Below are 20,413 nucleotides of genomic sequence, written 5' to 3'. Positions count from 1 at the left end.
AGCGATGATATGAGAATCCATGTACCTTCTTTTTTGTTTCAAAATACAATCAAATGAACGATGTTTTTAGTTTTTCTGGTTTGAAACAAAATACGGAAAACGGAAAAACAAATTAAAAACTCGGTTTGATTTTATTTTGTAACAAAAAAACAAAAAAAAATGAACGAAAGGCACACGGATTGATGAGGTTGGTGAACGTTAGAGTCACGAGTGAGAACAAGTTCTTACTTTCCCCTCCATCAAAGATTGAGCAGAAACATTTGACTCAATGGACTTTTTATTTTCTAAACACTGTTTTTCCCCAAACAGATCCAAATACATGACAGATGAATAAAAATGTGTTTTGGTAAATATTAACTTTCGTGCTCTTATTTTAAAATACTTTTAATGTTGTAGTGCAAAATTGTTGCATGTGGCAAAGACTATAGGGATTTCCCATAAGAAATATTAATGCTTTACTTTTTTAAATCTTGAAACAACAAGCTCCCACCAACATCCCAAAATGCCTCAGAACAGATCTCTCGTTGCAGATTCACTGCAATTGAGGGGCGCATTCCTCACAGTATCATTTGAACCATTGTAGGAGGACAAATATAGTGAGTATAAAACATCAAAATCTCATTAACACAAGTCGATTCTTCGGATCAAAAGCCTTAAATACAAAATACAAATGGCAAACATGCAACAACATTCTTAACAGGCATCAATACAAACCCAAGCAAATCAAAATACAGAAGGATCTCTCAGAAATGCATTAGCATTTTCTTTTGTGCTGCTACAGAAATTGAATGCACCTCAGTAAAAAAAAAAAAAAAAAAGAAATGAAATATGAAAGTTTCATTTACCAGAAACACACACAAACACACGCAGATAGTGCCTATAAAACCAAGGAATAACTTCCAAACTGTTAGCTCTGAAGGCAGTGACCGAGGTCTTCACCGAAGAACACAGATAAGCTGTACATTGACTGTCAACAAGATATTTTACGATACAAAATCAATGAAATGTTTGTGAAAGTCAGCTGGTGATTGTACTTGCAGAACATTACCCTTCAAACATCTGACCAGAACAAAAACGGAAACACTGATTAAAAATGAAAGTTCATCAAGCACACAGGCTGAGGCTGCATGCCATGCTCTGGTGACGTGTTCTTGTTTTGCGATAGGATGGTTTCCCTCGGTCTTCTCACTGGTGAGATGCAATTTCTCGTTTGACCTCTGCTACATAGTGGTGATCTTTCCCATGAGCCACCTCCATGATGGCGAGCGCCTGAGGACACAAAATGGTGATCACAACACAGACAACAGAACAATTGCAAGCTAACAAAAACAGCAAACTCAAGTCCAAGAGGAAAACTCCACCTTGGGCTACCAGATGTTCACTGCTGCCCAACAATAAGAGGAAGCTGATGTCCTCAACTGGTTACTCTGTCAATCCTTTTCCCTACTTGATCAAGCTTGCTTCCGGGTTTAGATTGAAATGGCATCTCGCAGTATAGTTTTACAAGAACATCATTGCGCCAATTTAAATTAGTTACAGAGAAAATAACATATAATTATTATTAAGCACGGATAAATCAAATGTTAACTTTCTTCCACAGAAAACATTTTTTCAATGCAATCTCCCAAAACATCCATGATGGAGATTGCGATGATGATGCAATATGTGCACAGATTCATCTTAAATTGATTCATTCTAGTGTAAAATATTACAAAGTGATTCATTCTAATATAATAATAATATAACGTATAAGTAAACAAATTACATTTTTTTATCAAGTCCCACCTCTAAGTTTTACAGAACCTCCACCGAGGCATGCAGCATCTATCACTCAACTCCAAACAGAGTGTAGAATGAGTCTAAAACATATTCAACCCTTCTGTCATGGATCTAGTTGAGGAAGTGTCATGAATGTCTGTGCAGGAACTATCATCTGTACCCTTTAACCACAGCACCAGGAAATATCCAAAACATAGCACCGTATTTTGCGATTTAAATATACAGTGGTACCTCGGTTTTCGAACGCCCCGGACAAATCAGAGTTCTAACAAAAACTTCGAGATTTTTGCTTCTGATTTCAACCGAAAATCCAGAACTCGAACGCCCCCGAAAAAAGTTGGAAAAAACATAACGTGCGCGAACCGATCAGCTGACTCACGACGCGCTTTGTTATTGTGTATAACGCAGCCTCTGTATGCAGACGTGTCCCGTTAGCTACATTTACTGACTGTTTTTTCTTCATATTGAGGTGTAAAACCTTTCCTGTCTCCGCACTGGACCGTGGTAGAGTGTCACAGGGGAGGTGCTCGCTCTCCACACCTCTGAGGCTGGAGCACACACTCCAGGGTTTGATGTCCCGTTGTCGGCTGGAGCTGGGACAGGGATGAGGCGAGTCTCGGACAGAGCGTTACTTGGTTTATGACTTTGTCACAGCCAAACTGCACAGAAGCACACATTCAGAGCTGGACACACACCGGACACCTTTTCACGTCTGGAGAGACGTCACTCACTCGGCAACCCATCTCACATGCAGCGGCCACACACATAGAGGAACAGCGCACCTGCAGCAGACACTCTACATTCACTCCTACAAAAGCCTATTTTAAGGCTTGGAACGCATTATCTCTTTTTCCATTCATTGTAACGTGGGAAAAAAAATTGAGTCAGATTTCGAACAAATCGCTTCTCGAACAGCTGTCTGGAACGGACTGTGGTTGACAACTGATGTACCACTGTATTTCTTTTTTATTATGCAGCCAATCAAATGGTAGAGATGGCAATTTGCGTTCTGACCGCCATAGAACAGACTCAAAGGTCTGAACATAAACCGACTGCAGGCCCCTCAAACAATTATACAAGAGCTTCCATTCGTACCTTAGAGAGAGCTTTGACTCCTTGTGACTTCTTCTCCAGTCCCAAATACAAATGTCCCAGTTTCAGATAAATGGAAGCCACATTCAGAGAGTAGGCAGGATAGTGCACACTGAGGAAGGAAGAAGGGGAAACATCAAACTGCATTGTGGCGGTGATGTACACCACAATTATTTTACACAAAAATGGCTACTTCTTTATGTGAATACACAAATATTATCTGAATCCACTGGTTATGGAGTCATGCTTCATGGAAACATCACCTTAGAGCAACGTTTAAATCCATGAGCCAACATCACATTGAACAGTCAGATTTTTTGAAATGTGTTAATGAGTAAATTAAACTTTAAATGAAGGAGGTCCATAGACACATTTGGTCCCTCACTGGCAACTCTTTCATTGTAGAAGTCTACATGTCCCAAGCGGGTGAGCTACGACTATAGTGACCACACTACAGTGATCTTGACTTGGGCATCTTGCCTTAACAAACCGTCTTGCCACGACACAATGGACTTGTGTAGCAAATTACAGTAGAAGAGCTGCATGAGTTAAGAAATACTAAGGCCTGTTCGGTGGTGTGAGGTCATGAAGGCAGAAGGAGAGTGACAGAGAGGACGCCAGCAGGACAAGGGACCCAGATACCCAATGGTAGCAGCAACTAATCCTACTCATTCAGGAGTTTTCAACAACATCAGTGATACTGTGATACTGTGGTACTGATGTCAAGATTCTTACCTGTAAGGCAGAATGATTTTCTCTCCATAATTCAAGGCTCCATCCCAGTCCTCCATGTAGAGACAGACCCCCATGGCCTGATACATCATGTGCAGCATGTAAACGTTTGTGTCAGCAAAGATGGCGCCCATTTTCTCCTGGCTGAGTTCGCACATCTCCAACAGCTCACTAGGGGGTACCGGAGAGTCAAGGTACAAAACCACATGCATTGGAGAAAAGAGCAATGGAGGAAAGGAGGAAAAGAAGAAGGAAGCAGAGAAGGGAAGTAGAAGACAGATGTGATACTTCAGCCGCACGAGAGGATATTCTTGTAGTGTTTGGCTCTTCTGAACTCTTCAATAACATTCTTGGCATAACAGACCATGGAGCGCACGTCTGCTGGCTCCGGTGGCGTGCTCAGCTTTCTGATCTCCATTTTTTCATCATCCTGAAAATAAAGCAAATTAAATGACTTAAACTGAGCCAAAAAACTGCTCCCAAATAATTCCAGTCAGTCAGTTATCCCCTTACCCTACACTACATGATGGAAGGCTGGGGGTGTGACTCTTAACAAGGTCAGACAAGCAACATATATTTGGCATCTGAAGATACATACAATGGTGTAATGATAGAGCCAGTGATAAGATTTTTAAATGTGCTAGACTAACAGAAGCTACAGGTGGGTTGAAAATACGCTGAAACTGAATGCACACCGATGATGTGATGTTCAAGTTAATGTTTAAATGACACATTGCCTTAAGACTCTTCTTTTGTATCAGGCCTTTAGCTAGTTACCAAGGTGACCTGGGACACCTTGAACTGAAAATGGGACGGCCAACTTTTAGGCAGGACACCCCATTTTACTCGACTGCAACTCTGCTGGATGTGATTAAAAAAATAAGATTTGCTGACTCAAGCTTTTCTATTGGATGCTTCACGGCCACCATGTTTTGCCTATTGCCACTCAAATCTCCCTCTTTTGAGTCGCATTCCTTTGGTCCAAATTCTGTGATGCTACTCAACCTAGTTACTGTAAGCTATGCAACACCTGACTCCACTAGACCTGATCGTCGGTGAGTTCAGCTGAGCAGGTTCTACTTCAGATTCTTCTGTCCTTTCTTTCACAAAACAATCCAACTAAAGAGCAAACTGCTCCTGGTGGGTGCCACAGATACCTTTGACCTGGTGGTGCATTCAGTGCACTGACAAGTGAAGAAATAGGAATCCAACAGTCGCTCTTTCCTGTCATCAGTAGGATAGAGCAGGTCGATGTAACTGTTAAAGATCTGAGGATGCAGGACACAACAGTGTTATACTTGACAAACTTAAACACAACAAGAGTGTAACTATGGATTCTCACCTCATCTCCTGGGTTGATCTCCTGCACCGCCCTGACCTCTGCTACAGTTCCTTTGTACGTCACGATGACATTTGGACTACAGCTGTGATTCATCAGTGCTACACTGCAAGATGAGACAAGCATCGATAACCTGAAATGTGCTCTAATAAAGTGGATAGCAGCCAAAATCATGCATCATTTACTACAACAAAGTTTGACACTTGTGTGTCAGTTCATGATCTATGACATTTATGTCTCTTTCTTATGCTGGATATTGCCTCACCTTTCTGAGAACTAAAACCTCTAAATTGTTGAGCAAGTTTCCACAAAAGATGAGTTGGTAGAGGCTGAGAGGACAGGAAAGTATTTTGCTCTGCTGTTACTTGTTCACTCCACAAATCCTACCATTTATTCTCCTGCTTGTTATGCAGCTGCAAACCCACACATATCTGAAAGCTTGTACCTAAAGCGGTGTGCGCTCACGACTTTGTCCACGTGGCAAAAAAAGGAATCCAAACTGAGTTTAAAAGTGTCTATTTTGAAACAAGCGAAGGCAGCGGGAGAGCTAAGGATAAGGAGGATGTGAGGAGACGGCAGGGAGCAAACACCTACTGGAGACGCTTGTATGACAAACAGGAATCATAAAAGAAAAAAGATGCAAGTGGACATGTTAGTGAGGGAGGAGTGGCTTACTCAGGGTACACCGCTGAGCCCAGGTGAGAGAGCTCCTCATCCTCGATGGTGAAACCATTACAGTTGACCTGTCGCACAGAGTACATAACTCTATTACTCATTTTTAACTTGTATAAAAACAGCATTGTCGTGTGCACCAGCATTGTAATTGTACCTGTGCAAACAGCTCTGTGAGAGACTTTTCGTCTGGAAGGTCTTGAATATATTTGCCGTAGAAGTGACGCAAGGCTGCAATATCTGTGCGGTTCATTTCGTCCTTCTCACTGTCCATTTTATCCAAATCTGAAAAATATAGAACAATTTTTATAGAACAATGAGAAACAATCTCTCACACACATTTAATCACTCATCATTAAACCCAACACTCATGTCAAGATTTTCACCCACAGAACTGAGGTCACATGACATCAAAGGGTTGCCATGTATTGCATTTGGTAGGTCAGTCAAGCTACCACAGCAGCAGCCGGTGACCAACAGGCGTGGCAGTAAGTCTTCAAGTCAGCAAATGTTAAACTGCAACAATAACAAATGGCTGCAGTGCATTCATCTTTTTGAAGCTTGTGTTTAACCTATCCATTCACAACAAGTTCCGATCATACTGATCCCACTTTAATGGTTGGGACCAACTCTCTAACATCTTACTTACGAGCTTCAAACTCTCTCAGCAGCAAAAGCCTTTCGGACTGGGTTCGCTCTGTTGAGACTCTCTGAAAATTGAAAGGTTTTAACAGAGAATTATTTCACATTTTAATATGCTTATTCAAGGTTGTTTTTCGATGGCAGAGAAATGTGTCAGCTTGAAGGGTTAATGAAACAGTCAAATACGATCAGAGGCATAAGATCACTGAATCCATAAGAACAGAGTAAAGAATAAATAGAGGTGTACATATGTAATACAATGTATTTAAGAGACAAATCTTCCACCTGTTTCAGGATGATTCTAGCCACCAGTCTGACCACCTCTGATGGACACCAGTCGTCCCCGTGAGCACACATCGCTACACACTCCAGTTTATGCATGGGCCAGTCAGCTCGCTGTTTTGGGAAAAAAAAGATTTCATCTCAAACCGGTTTGGAAACTCTGCACATCAGATAACTTGATTCTGACAAATTAAGTTCCACCAGCGTTTGTCATAAGACATGTGAGGTTACCTGGCAGTCGACATTGCAATAGTATGCCTGCTTGCATTTCCCACATTTGGAGAGGTCTTCTCTCCTACAATGAGAAGAAAATAGAAATTATGTAGTAACTTCCATAGGTGTTGGGTCAAATGGCATTTTCATATGCATCTGCATCAACTTCAAATTATTTTGTAACTTGAATGTGCATAATAAAAATAGTTCAACCACCACTGAATGCAATCACTGAATTGATTACCAACATTCCAAAAATACATTATATAGAGAGTCATTTATATTAGGTAAACCAATTGATTCTCCTCTGGCCTCTCAATCTCATACCATGGGAAAGCATGAGTCAGCACAAGGATGGGAAGAAGCTGACAGGACTGTGTGTGGCTGTAATGTGAGTGTTGGCATAAGATGCGGGTGGAACCGCATTTGAAGTGGTTTACTGTGAGTAATTATTGATGTGAGGATGACATCAGCAACATGTCTGTGTGTGCAGCAACAAAAGGCAAGCAAATATTAGGACGTGAGGACAGGTTTTGTGGATGAATTTTAGAAGTGACTGAGAAATAGGTGATTTATCAAACAATCGTTTACAATGAAAAGCACCACTTCACTTTTATAATGTCGCCTTTACCCTAACATTCTTGATCTCCCCAGACAGCTCACATATCCTCGACTCACTTCTGAGCTGAACATTCGCACATGCTTCCTCCCTGTCTGTTCTGTAGAACACATGCACTTCTATATTTAGCCCCCTAACCTTTTGCTGCTTTACCCACCAGCCGTGAGTGAGTCTGAATGGGTTAAAAATACACAGTTTTCAACGTGATATCACGTTTGTCTTTCATCTCTGGCTCGTTATTTAGACACCTCGCCTGCTCTGACACCGCATTGACCCATTTAGTTCTGCACCACACGCGTCCGTGTTCGCAGGTACCCAGCCTCGAGACGGTTGAATGACTAGTGACTCCCAGTCAGCGGAATTATTTAAACCTTAACTATATATATATTTTTTTTTAAAGTATCTTTCGGGGTGTTGATAGTGTGATGTTACCTGCTGAAGCAGTTCTCACAGTGGGCTCCTCGCTCATTGACCGTCAGTACGTAGCAGTACGCCGGACAGGTGAACACCAGCTCCCCCACCGCGAAGGGTCTCAACGCCCGCAGACCCCTGCCTTTGTCGGGGCTCAGGAATCGTTCGGTCCCCTCAATACCCTCGTCCTTCATGGTTCCTTCTCTGAACGGAATCGAGCAGTACCCGACTCTCAGCTGGGAACCAGAATGCTACACTAACACTATGCCCTGTCTTCTTCTACGGATCACTTATAAGGTCATTTACGCCCCCTGTTGGTCTGGTGGTTAAAAACAAAACATAAAAATGATCACTTTTTAGTTACTGTCTAAATGGGAATAAGGAATTCCTATACTGTACATTTAAAATATGATTTTGACAAACCTACGAACCATTGTGGTTTACAAGTAACGCATCTTAAAACACATCCGGGTAAGTGTGAACAGTTCAACATCAATTGTGTGACTTTGCTGAGCTTGAACTTTGTTTGCATTGTAGATGATGTTAAAGGAAACTCAAATATGTCAAATCTCAGTCCGAATCATGTAGGCTCACAGGCTGTAGACATCAACCATCTACACAAAAGGTTGGGATTCTTAGTTACTGCGCAAACCAATGGAAGAAAAATAATAATCCATCATGAGCAAAGTTAATGTGCATGCCTTTTTTATGGGTTTTGGAAGCCTTTATTTAGGAGATATAGCACATTGATAATATTGGAAAACCAGAACAGAAATGACAATTTCATTTTTATGTATTTATTATTGATCTTTTATTAGTTAATGCAAGTTAACAGTTAGGCACTGGTTATGATCATTTACCACAATATTTTCAATTTAAAATCCTGCGATTTATTATCATCTTAATTTATATTTATACGTATTCCCGTAAGTTAACCTCTTACAATTGTGAATTTCTCTCTGAACTTACCATTGTGTTGAGGTAGTCGATGGTGGCCGAGACACCTGCCACATAACAAATATCCATTAAAAAGTGATGTTAGTCTGTTTAAGAAAACAACATACTCAGCACAAGGACAAGTTACATATAAAGGCATTTATTTAAGTTAATCATTTCTCCTCATTCAAATTTGAATTGCCGCAGTTTCTATAAAACAGGGAACATTTAGAGACGCTGTACAATCCGACAACAAAACTAGGATCCTGCAGCTGAGTACACTGTATATATGTACATACTGTACACACACACACTCTTGTATGTATATACAAAAATATACATATTCACATGTATCCCCACACACATGCTCTCAAACTGTGATTCGAGATCATTCATTTTCCCTTCCAAAAGACTGCGGCTACGTGTATTCATTCAGTCGACAGGTTAACTGGATACACACCGACTAAGATCTGAAATGTTGCATTGACCTTGATGAGTTCAAGAGCGCTGTCTGTTCACTGAAGTTTGGGTGTGTTCCGATGAAAAGGTGACTCATCTTACAAGACAAAACACGAAAGAACTCTGCGGCCCCACAAAGGAAGACTCACCCTTTCACTGCATCACATTGTGGATTGTTTTACACAAATCTTCAAATAAAAAAACACAACCTACTGCTGGCAGTGAGCAGATTCTGGTGCATTCCCCCAAACTGTCACCCTCATCCTTCTTCACACAGAAACAGGGAGGGACTTTGGCACATCGTGCGATGGATGTAAACATGTCATCATCCAAGTGTGATGCTGCACTGACTCATTGCAGTCATTTCATTCCTGTTCTACATTGAAACAAATAAAACTAAAACACTGATTGCCTTCAAAAGAGGAGGCGGATGTTTGGTATATTCCACTTCTGGGTTACTTCAGCACGAATTTATTCAGTGTCAAGTTGCCTAAAACTTGAATGACTTCGCGGATCTCGTTTATGAGCACAGACACAGAGGACGCTGTGCATCAAAACATCTGAGCTGGGCACCTTGCGATGTTGCCAAAATTAACTACCAACTAAAAAATAAGAAAATGGAGAATTTAAGAATTGCACATCCGGTTCAAATCAGATAAGCAGATTTTGGTTGACATTACAGTCAACCTGGCGCTAAAAAAAAACATGTATCGCTGTGTCCAATCGAATCAAACCTAGTTGCCACCATGGCAAACTTCTCTCAGTAACATGAACAAGTCACATGACCGACTTTGAGCGCGGAAAACACCTCATAATACAAGTGTAATTTATATATTCATTGATGACAAAAAAAAATCACCACATCATGGAAAAGAAACGTGGCTCCAACCACAAAGATCAACCACTACTGATCAACTTCCTCTAGCAAACAGACAGAGCCACATCCGGTTCACATACAGCCAACACAACCATTCACACCCACAATGAACACACCGCAAAGGGAGGCAACCGGAGTAAACCAATGGAAGCAAGGGAAGAACATTGCACAAAACTCACAAGCTGACACTTTTATCCAAAGCGATGAGGTAGGAACAGAGTGTCAGACTGGTGACGCCCCCCTTATCTGGGTTCAACCAGACTACAGAGTTCAAGCAGTGACCGCCCCCCCTTAAAAAAAGTCAGTTACATAAGTGGGAATCCTCCAGACAAAATTTTGCACGGTTTAAATGAGACACTTAAAGAGCTGGTATGTCAAACGTGAGCAGCAGCTTAGTCTCACAGGCACACAGAGAGTTTGAAGAAGAAGAAGAAGCTGCTGGGTTGTGACAGAGGAAACATATCACAGGAATGATTGTTGCCGTACTAGATGTGGTTTTTATGAAATGGCCTTCAACAGCCATTACATTATGACCACCAAGCTAATACTGCACTGAGAGAGTGACCTATGGTATTGCCAAGTCCAACATATAAAGCAGTGACAAGATGTGCACCCCGACTTCTCTTTGGCTTGACTACACACCATCAGGTGACACCCACATTTTCTAAATTCTTTTCCATCAATAACATATATGTTTTTAACTATCAGAGATTTGGTGGTGGAACAAACACTGACAGAGATTAAGCCTGTAGAGTAGCAGTAAATGGAAAAGTTTTGTTCAGAGCTTCAACTGGTCTGGCAGGTGGTCATAATGTTATGGCTGGTATATCCGATCATGTTAAGGGGTTAAGATCTAATGAGAGTTGTCATAAGGATCAAGTTTTGCTCAAACTCAAAGAAGAATCAGTCGAAAGTGACCACAGGAGTTTCCTCTTTTAAGTTCATTTGAAGAATAGAAAACCATAAGAACAAAAAAGTAAACTTTTTCTCAGACTCTTCCTCGTCGTAAACCTATAACAGTAAATGAAAAAAGTCACATCACCATTCATTCTGCCAACATCAAGACCCACAGTCCTCTCTCTGTGCAAGACAAAACAAGGAGGTGCAACGCAAAATCAAAAAGGCCCCTAGGAACCACCGAGGAGACTTCCCAGGAAGAAATCAATAAAATAAAATAATTATAATGGTGTAAAAACATAAAAGACTTCCATTCGACAGCATTTAGGAAAGTGAAAAAAGAATCCACTGGTCATCATTTCTGCAAACACAGAGGTATGTCGTTTCGATGGAAAACGTTCTCCCTCGTGACCAACACCATCTCCCCGTCCACCCGGCACAGTCAGTCCCTGTTTATTCCAATATGGTAAAAAACCCCACCCGCTGAGCGCCGCTCTGTTTTTCAGGAAGGGGCTTCAGGGAGAGCACACTTTCCACTGACAAGACCCCCGACCTGACAGGAGGATTCTTTCATCTGCTTAGTCTTTCTCCTCATTAGAGTCTGCCATGTGTCTCTCCTCGAGGTGCAGCCTTTGGGGACAGCGCCCCCTAGGATTGTAAATTTAGCGAGAACTTCCACTGTTGGTTGAGGCTCGGGCTGCAGACCTCCACTGTCAGCCCACCCATCCTGGCGCTGTGACTGTCCAGGCAGAGGTTGCTGCCCACGTGGCGCAGCTTGGAGTTGGACTCGATCTGCTCCCATTTCTAGACAAAGACAAAACAAAGCAGTGAGTCACTGGAGACGAGCGAGGCAGACGCCGCCGCTGTTTACCTGTCTGCTGTCGTTCTCTCGACAGCCCTGTAGTTTGATGAGCGAGCCAGCCGTTCGGTCCACCACCGTCAGACACAAGTCCATGTGCTTCACCGACTTGTCCTTCGTCAGAGCCCACTCCTGAACACAAACAAATATGGAGTGTGTTTCTTTTCTACAAAAACCCCTGACTGCACACCTGATGACTGCCCTCTATGCGAACAGAGCTCATTCACTTTAGATGCTGAGAAAATGTAAGGGAGACAGGGAAATAGTGGAACACATCGGTCATGACCAGGTGCCTATCAGATTCAAATATCTGTATTTTTTCCAGTTCATGTGAGTCATGGTGAACCCTGTCCATTATAAGTGGACTTCACTGGTCTGCAGCTACACAGCAAATTATGCATGATCATTCAGATATCTCTGGACCAGCAGACCCTCTTTATACATACATCAGCATCAGGAGTAGATGAGTCATCTACTCCTGATGCTGATGTATGTTGGTTACTGGCCCACATTCCTGGACCATTTTCTCAACCCCAAAAACAATACGGAGATGGTCATAGTGTTGGTGCTATGGTTAACCAGCGTGTACTGCAGAAAGTCAAACCTTTAAAATACCAAAGAGATAGATAACAGATGACAGATAAAAGCTGCCCTAAAAACCACACTATGAAGGATCATAACAAAGCTGACAGAGGTGAAAAAGAATGTTTGTCAAAAGAGAATGAAGTAAACTCAAGCAACAATACACAGAGCTGGCCACTGCGGAGAGATTAAAGTGGTTGTCTCACTATGAAGTAATATAATATTACTAGAGAGTCACTAGGCCAAACATGCAATCCACATTATGATTTGCTAACCTAATAATATTGCCCGACACCTATCTTTTCAAACAACATTCAATTGTGTTAATAATCTTCCGCATGCAATGAGCTCAAATGAACAGAAGATGGCGGTAGCGTAACGGTTCTTTTAAAACAGACAGGCGCGGCAAAGATGATGTGGAGCACGGAATGAACAACTGAACTTGGTAAATGCACATTTTGTCATCATTATCACATAAAGGTTTTATCATAGTTATTGTATGTTGTATGTACTTGTATGTTGTGTTCTATCAAGTCTACACAAAAATCAATGGGTGACCTATCCAATGTACATAAAACCAAACTGTCAGGACATCACCAAAAATCACCTCTACTGTAAGTTAGCTCCATATCTTTGTCTGTGTCGAGGCAATTCTGTTTACACAGTGAAACCAAATGAGTTTTCTGTTGAAGGACATCGACATCTGTCAGTCTATTTGTGGCAGGAGCTATTTCCAAACATGCAAACATCAACACATTTCAGCATTCTCTTTCACTTGCACACACAAAGATTGGTTTGAATGCAGACAATGCCTGCTATATGTAGTGAAAAATGCTTTGTTTTACAGTGTGATGAAAGTGTTGACCTCCAGTGACCCAGTGAAGCACCAGAAGAGCTGAAGCCCAGGTGTAATCAGTGGTGTCACATCTGACCTGTGTGTCTTGATGTTGTAACGCTACCTGGTTTCCTCCTGCGTTGTGACACTCATAGACGCCGACCACCCCATCGGCAAAATGACCCAAAGTGTCCAGACAGTTCCCGCCCTGCTGCAGTGCTCCGAACGCAATGTCCTGGTGATCTGGTACCCTGGAGACAAAAGATGAGATTGGGTCCAGCTCTACACACAATCACATTTACTGACGTTTCCCCGAGGTGCTCTCGAATAAATGATTCAGCATTTTGTCTTAAATACAGTGACTAAATCTTTCATTGGAGATTCAATTACTATTTTTGACAGTCACTGAACCTGACAGACTGGGTTCTGCAGCTCCTCCTGCTCTGTCTTACTTTCCCACAAGAGTTCTGTCATACTTTTAAATCAGTGGGCCTCTGACCCCTCATCCACAGACTTCTGACGTCTGTCATCCTCACTCTGAGACATCCCCCGGTAATTCGTTTTCCTTCCCAGGCCATCATCCCCTCACTTCTTTTTAAGTGCCAGTGCCCCTTCATGCTTCATTCAGTTTCTGTCTTCCACAATGACCCTGTAATCCAGAGGCAGCGCCGGCTGTCACTGTAGTAACACGCACACACTCTCTCAAAACCAATGTCCAACAGAGTAAGAAGCAGACTTTTAAATGTTACTATCCATTATTCTGGATAGAGTTGAATAAATGAAAACACTTCTTTCCAACTCTTGCTATTAGACTCATATTAAACAGACGAAACTGATGTGATAACATCAGTAATTTCAAGACCCTTCTAGAAATGAAAAAAAAGATTATTTAGAAAAAACAATTTGTCTTGTATTGTGCACAGTTTCTTACCGCAGCTCAGGATAAACATTCTCCAGGTACCATTTAAACGGCTTGCAGCCCAATCTTTTCTTCATCTCCAGGCGACTTTGGATGCTGAGACAGAGAGAGGTAATCAAGGAGAATGAGAGGGTTGATTACTCAAAGGATCTACAAAACGTGATTGAACTGCAGCTTTCAGCGAGACATTGTCTGAGGTTTCATTTGTTTCTGATGTTGGCAGTGGGTGGGGGGAGCACTCTCCACCACATAATTACACTTACTTTACAGCGACTCAGAGAATTTCGGAGCGCCTCCGCATTGTTTAAATGAAAATAGAACTCAAAGGAAACCAACAATATGTCATCTTGCAAACTTCAAATCCCTGCGACTCCAAAAAGGATGAAACAACTGTTGTTCTCTGCGACGATGGAAACTTAGACTCAAAATTGACAGTACAGCAACACAAAACAAGATGCTTTGCTAAGTCTTTTTAAGATGTGTGTTCAGCTTTCTTTGACTGTGCTTTGTTAACCTTTTGTAAAACGGCAATGGGACCCCGTTCTGCTCATTTCAGGGTTTTATATGTTTATATCAGTATTGCTGGGATGCCGTTTGTGGGAAGAGGAGCACCATGTGCACCATTGCATTGGATCTATAGTGTATAGAGAGAATGTGACTGAAGCCATGTGATCTTGTTGATGATTTAATGTCATCATATCGCCCAACTCAATCTCCAGACAAATGAAGTGAAACTGGACCATTTCCCACGGCACACACTGGTTGAAAAACACTGCTGTAAAGGCTTCATGACAAAACAATCGCATTCATTGATATGGAGTCAACTGTACTGCCAGCTATGTAGGAACTATCACCCGTGCTCAGCAACATAATGGGACCCAAATAAGAAGGGGGATTGGCACTGTGCTCTGAGAAGTGTTGGTTTGGCTTTAGTTAATTCACAACACTTGTGCGTCAAATATTACACAAGTGAAGACATGGAGACATGAAGAACACAGGCTTTCTAATTACAGAGTTGGCCAAGGATCTAGTATTTACTTTTTTTTTTAAATAACATTGATCAGTGTAACAATGAAAGAAATGAAATGCCAAGCCTGGCATCATCAGTCCCTTGTGTTGATAGTGAGGGTGTATGGGGAGCGGCTGGAAGAAAACCATTTCACCGTTACAGCCCAGAAGTGTTAATTATTTACTCACTTAATCCATTAAAGAGCTGTTGGTTGCTACTTAAACACAACTTACTTTCCATAGGGCACATTCCTGGCTGAGGGAACAGCGGCGTAGTAGAAGTTTTTGTATTCATCCATCCACACTTCTGCTGCTCTCCTGGTGTTTCTGATAGAGACACACAAAAAAGGGAAAATATGATTTGACGTTGCAACGGAAGTGGAGCTCAGTTGTTTCAGAGGATGAAAGGAGACCAAAGCACAGATAAGAGAAAAAAACGTAGCCAGAGAAATGCAGTGAGCAGCTGATCAGCTGTTTCATCACACACTTCAGTAATGGCAGTGAAGTTGGGTTAAAAAGGTTAAATTGGTGAAAGTGATTTTGAATTTTAATAACATTTATCTGTCTGTGACCTACAGCTTAGTATTAGTGCAGCTCATATTTGGCCTTCAAAAGAAAAACTGGTAGATTCAACTCACGAAAGGAACAATTGAAAACTACTGATAAGAAAAGAGAAGAAAGATGACAGACATGACAGAGCGAGAATAAGCAATAGGGAAACTGTTAATGCGAATTAAAGTTAAATACAATTACTCAGCAATTAGAAGAAGATAAACATGAAAAAATGAAGAACTGAAAGCAGGTGTGATGAGGACAAAAAAGAAGTAAAAAAAACAAAATAAAGAGGCACCAAATAAATATGCAAAAGACGATACAGAAGAGGAAGAAGGAAAAGGGCGGAAGAGCAAAAGACAAAACAGAAGAAGACGAGCCAGTGGGGAAGAAATATTCAGCAGTAAAAGAAAGAGCAGCAGAGGCAGAACAAGAATAAGACAAACAAGATTGGAAGACACAGAAGAAGATGAATTAGAAAAATAAGAAGCAGAAGAGATGGAGCGGAGGAAGCAGGGGCGTGCACATATAGCTCCCCGAGTGGTGCTTGAGCACCAGCCTTTTATCCTTGCATTTGAAAGTGTCCCTTCTGGAGCCCATTTTTACCTTCTCAAACTTTTGAGAAAATAGGGATCCCCAAAAAAAAAATCCACCCAAATACACTTTGAGTCCTTGTGAAAATCATTTACTGACCTGCACTGACAAGCTCTGAGTCAAAGTCAAGTTTCCGGCTTGTCCTCTGTTTTAGCCATAGTCGGTCACATGTCCGGACGTAACGAAATTAATAGGGACATCTTTAGAACGTTTGTAAATCCAAGCCTACAATAATAATATTTATCAAGACGGGTGCTCTGCTTTCGGCATGAGCTCCTGCTGCCCAAAATGTGGGTGTGCTTAAGATGTAGTGAAAGGGAAAGGAGTGGAGGAAAGAAAGGAAAGCAGATGAGGTAGATGGATAAGGTGAAGCAGAAGCTGTAAAAACAAAACCCACTGCTTAGAAATACTGCTTTAATCTTCTGAAAGTGAATGCACTTCAGTGAGACACTTCCACAGGTTTTTAAATCAGTAGCTTGTTTTTAGAGACATCTGCACCTCACCTGTACGAGTCCAGAAAACCAGACTATGATTGAAATATATCTCCCTCCCCAACAACAATGTACTCAAACAGACAATGCCGCCATTGTTTCCCAGCTCCCCGGGGTGTCTGGAGCGTGAACCGGCCTGAAGTGTCGCTCATTGTGCTGTAAGTCCCAGTGTGCGGATGAAGCTCTCTATTGTTGTGGCTGACACATGAGAACATCACTCAGGCCAGCAATTAATAAATGATACGATGAATCGGCGGAGTGTGTTACGCAACACCCCGGGAGGATTGTGTAGAAGTGAGTATAAGAGACTGAGAAATAAGTCCGCAGCAGAAAAGCTCCGCTATAGGAAGATGATGCTGCCGCATCAGCCTTTGTTCTACTCTCAGATGTTGAGGCTTTTGTAGAAGGAATATAAAAAGAAAGCTTCCATTCAGTAAATATTTTCCTCTTCATTCCTCACAACACCTCTCCCTGCCTGTGTATTTGTGATACAGAATGTATCATTATTTACTCTGAGTTTCTTTAAAGTGTCTAAGCAGAGAAGGATGAAATAAAACTTGCTTTCACAACAGAAGCTGCAGATAGTTTATCTGTTATCTGCTCTGGGCTTTTATACTCTGTGATAGTTTCCAAACTGTGATTCATATCGATGCCGAGTTGCAGACCAGAGCCCAGGTGAGCATTAAAATGTATTTGCATGAGGTTCAGGGGAAAAAGGTGAGAACAGAATATAGATTTGTTTTAGTATTAGAGGTCGGTCACCCTGAGTAATGGGCACAGATGAGTGAAGTCAGAATGGCACCTAGGCTGAAAGCCTTGTTAGCTATGATGTCAGACAAGAAGACTCATTCTGCGTGACGGTGTGTGGTTGAGTTAGAGGCGTATCAGGTTAAAAAAAATAACTTGAAATTGCATTTCTGACCAGCCTGTTCATCGGTGTGTGAGGCAGGACAATGTGCAATAGCGACAAGAGTGCAGAGTCAGCGGTGGAAGGTCAGCATAGATCTGTAGTCCATAGAATGTGACGTAGCCGATCTACACAATCCCCCTCCTCTACCTACATACCGACAATAAGAATGTTCATTCCAAGGAAGATAAACGGCGTTTGTCATTTTGGCATATCCTTGCCCGCTGATGTTTTAGAGTTAAAGTGGCATTAAGGAAATTATATAAATATATAATTATACAAATAAGGAAACATTTGTCATCTCTGATGTTTTTTCCAATGACTAAACACACAACTGAGGACAACACACAGGGCACGATGATACTTGTTGACTTAAAAGACATGTTTATGCAGCTAAAATGATAATTTTAAAAGACTCACCTCGCAAACACAGTGCCGCTGCCTCCAGGGAAGGTGTACGGATGCTGCTTCCTGAAGACGTGGCCCACTCTGCTGCACGGGATGATCTCCAGACTCCCACCACATTGCCACACACGGAAAGAAATCTCTGAAACACACCAGCAGCAACAATTTCATTTGTGCACCAAAACCAGTCTCTCTTAAGAGAGATGAAAAAAAGCTGCATGTTATCCTGAGTCAACATTAGGTGACTGGCAATTCAACAGGAAATATGAGTCTAATGCAGAGTGCAATGACACCAACAGGGCCTTGTGTTTTAAATTCAAATATCGGGAGGGATATTAAGAAAAATGAAATAAAAAAAGTGAGCCAGAATCATTCTAATTGCCTGATACAATTACAAAACATGCCACTACGCCCCTGAGAGAGCAGTTATTACAGCAGCAGAGGGTGAAAATTAATCTACAGCCCACTGTGGATGCCAGCTACTGATGAGATTTCTTCTTTTCAGAGAAGCGGTAAAAGACGATAAAATTCATGAGCTGAAATACATTTTGATCACGCCGTGATTGTGCTTTTATAACAAACTCCCTGGCTTTTCATTACCAACAGAAATTCAGGAGATTTCATCATCCCAAAAATAGGACCGTATTATGATGTCACATTGATCTAATCTAAAAGTGAAGTTCAGGTTCTGTTTCTAAGAAGATCCTTCACTGGCAGTGCACAAACCAGGACTTTACAAAGGTCAGCAATGCAGTCGCGCTGCTCATGAACAATTGCTCTTGTGCTTAAGTTACAGCATTGCTTTTTTCACAGAAAAAGGGCGCAACAATATTCCCTAACTACAATTTCATGTAACGTTTTATATATTCAGACGTCCACAGCCAAGGTACTCACCCAGGTTTTCTCCGCCCCACACATCCATCATCATGTCGTACTTCCCCAACTTTTCAAAATACTCTTTATCCATGACAAACAGACCTCCGGCGATCATTGGTGTCCTGGAAGTGAGGCGAAACAAATGCACGAGTTAGCCGGTCCACTGAACACATTGATAAAAGCTTTCATATTAAGTGTCTGCAACTCACTTTATGGGGGCAATTGGATTTCCATGTCTCCCTCTCCTTTGGTCCAAGGTCATGTAATCCCATTTAAAGACCAGATTCCAGTCAAAACCTTTCACAGCCAACAAGAGATTCCGGTGAGATTAGGCGTTCACCGGCACGTGCCGGTTCTTATTTGAATCTTTGCAGAGTGATATCGTACCTCCCTTCAGATCGGCTGAGGCTCCCACATACTGGAAGTTGTCCATGTTGATAACATCAATGATGGGAGAAACCACTCTGCTTTTATCCTTCAAGGGAAGACAAGAACAGTGAATGGATCTACTTTGTCTTTCAAGTGGTTGACTTCTTCATCTGCCAAGTACTTGAGATTCCTTGTACAACATTGCCTGCACCTCCATGTCAACTTACTGTACGTTGCCCTGCTCATCTGTCCCATTCAACAACATGGTCATTTAAGTCTGGTCCTATCACTAATCTCTCATTCATCATGACCCATTCATCATTCATCACCTTCAAAACAATGTCCATGTGACTTATCTTCCCATCTACACCATGGTAAAAGATCTTGAATCCATCTCAAATGTTCCTACCTTACTTGCATCAGGTTTCTACTAATCATACATTTCTTCTCAACAGCACATCAGCCAACTCTCTACCCGTCAGTCAAACTCACATCAACTACGAAATTTTAGTGACATTGAGTTCAGCTTGCAAGGACCAGTAGTAAGCCCCCACCTGGTCCCCTCTTTAAGAATGAGACTACCACAGCATTTTATCTTATATCAGATGTAAACTCATATGATTACAAATATCCATTCACATAGAAAATTACTACATTCTTCTTTTACTTGTGGACATTTGCCTTTATGCTCATTAAGTTTTGGACAGAAGGAAATTACCCATTACGCTAATGGGATCTAAAAATAAACTGAACAACAAACATCGTAGCTCATCTATGAATCACTGGCACATTCACAGTGTTTTCTTTCAGAACGGCAGACGGATGAGAAAAGGGACAACTGAGGAGGAAGAGAAGGCCAAGCATTCCTGCGTAATTGGAGACATGCTCCCTCTTTTCAGGTCCATCTTAACAAGACACCAGGGACACAGTTAGAATGCTTCTTTATGTTGGAAGCACAACAAAATAGGAGGCGTATTATGACGACATGCTGAGCAGGGGAAGAGATCAGCTTTGACGGAACTCATAAGATGTGATGAAGGAAAACTTTATTATTGGACAACTAATT

General features: G+C 41.6%; 2 protein-coding genes across 2 annotated transcripts in view; both read right to left on the bottom strand.

Moving 5' to 3' along the window:
- Positions 1–240: 240 nt before the first annotated feature.
- Positions 241–8,080, bottom strand: smyd2a (SET and MYND domain containing 2a). Its single transcript, XM_053864313.1, has 12 exons — positions 7,803–8,080; positions 6,770–6,833; positions 6,542–6,652; positions 6,264–6,324; positions 5,772–5,899; positions 5,618–5,685; positions 4,946–5,048; positions 4,761–4,871; positions 3,913–4,033; positions 3,607–3,781; positions 2,875–2,983; positions 241–1,269 (listed from the first exon to the last, which is right to left on the bottom strand). The coding sequence occupies exons 1-12, from the start codon at positions 7,973–7,975 to the stop codon at positions 1,186–1,188; spliced, it is 1,308 nt and encodes a 435-aa protein (XP_053720288.1). The 5' UTR covers positions 7,976–8,080; the 3' UTR covers positions 241–1,185.
- Positions 8,081–8,878: 798 nt separating this feature from the next.
- galnt2 (UDP-N-acetyl-alpha-D-galactosamine:polypeptide N-acetylgalactosaminyltransferase 2) overlaps positions 8,879–20,413 on the bottom strand; it is a 46,819-nt gene continuing 35,284 nt past the window's right edge. The window contains exons 8-16 of the mRNA XM_053864312.1: positions 19,366–19,453; positions 19,188–19,275; positions 18,997–19,100; positions 18,118–18,244; positions 15,388–15,480; positions 14,158–14,241; positions 13,351–13,477; positions 11,822–11,941; positions 8,879–11,754 (exon numbers count right to left, since the gene is read on the bottom strand). Of these exons, the coding sequence (XP_053720287.1) occupies positions 11,599–11,754; positions 11,822–11,941; positions 13,351–13,477; positions 14,158–14,241; positions 15,388–15,480; positions 18,118–18,244; positions 18,997–19,100; positions 19,188–19,275; positions 19,366–19,453 (987 nt within the window). The 3' untranslated portion in view covers positions 8,879–11,598. The remainder of the gene's footprint in view (positions 11,755–11,821; positions 11,942–13,350; positions 13,478–14,157; positions 14,242–15,387; positions 15,481–18,117; positions 18,245–18,996; positions 19,101–19,187; positions 19,276–19,365; positions 19,454–20,413) is intronic.

The sequence above is a fragment of the Synchiropus splendidus genome, chromosome 5 (assembly GCF_027744825.2).
Source record: "Synchiropus splendidus isolate RoL2022-P1 chromosome 5, RoL_Sspl_1.0, whole genome shotgun sequence".
NCBI classification, from domain to species: domain Eukaryota; kingdom Metazoa; phylum Chordata; class Actinopteri; order Syngnathiformes; family Callionymidae; genus Synchiropus; species Synchiropus splendidus.
This window is presented reverse-complemented; position numbering and strand designations above follow the sequence as displayed.

Excerpts from the sequence above, each read along its gene's own strand:
- smyd2a (XM_053864313.1), bottom strand. The coding sequence starts at position 7,975 with ATGAAGGACGAGGGTATTGAGGGGACCGAACGATTCCTGAGCCCCGAC. Across the intron at positions 6,834-7,802 it reads TGTGAGAACTGCTTCAGCAG|GAGAGAAGACCTCTCCAAAT; the intron begins GTAACATCACAC and ends TTCTCATTGTAG. Across the intron at positions 4,872-4,945 it reads AGATCAACCCAGGAGATGAG|ATCTTTAACAGTTACATCGA; the intron begins GTGAGAATCCAT and ends CTGCATCCTCAG.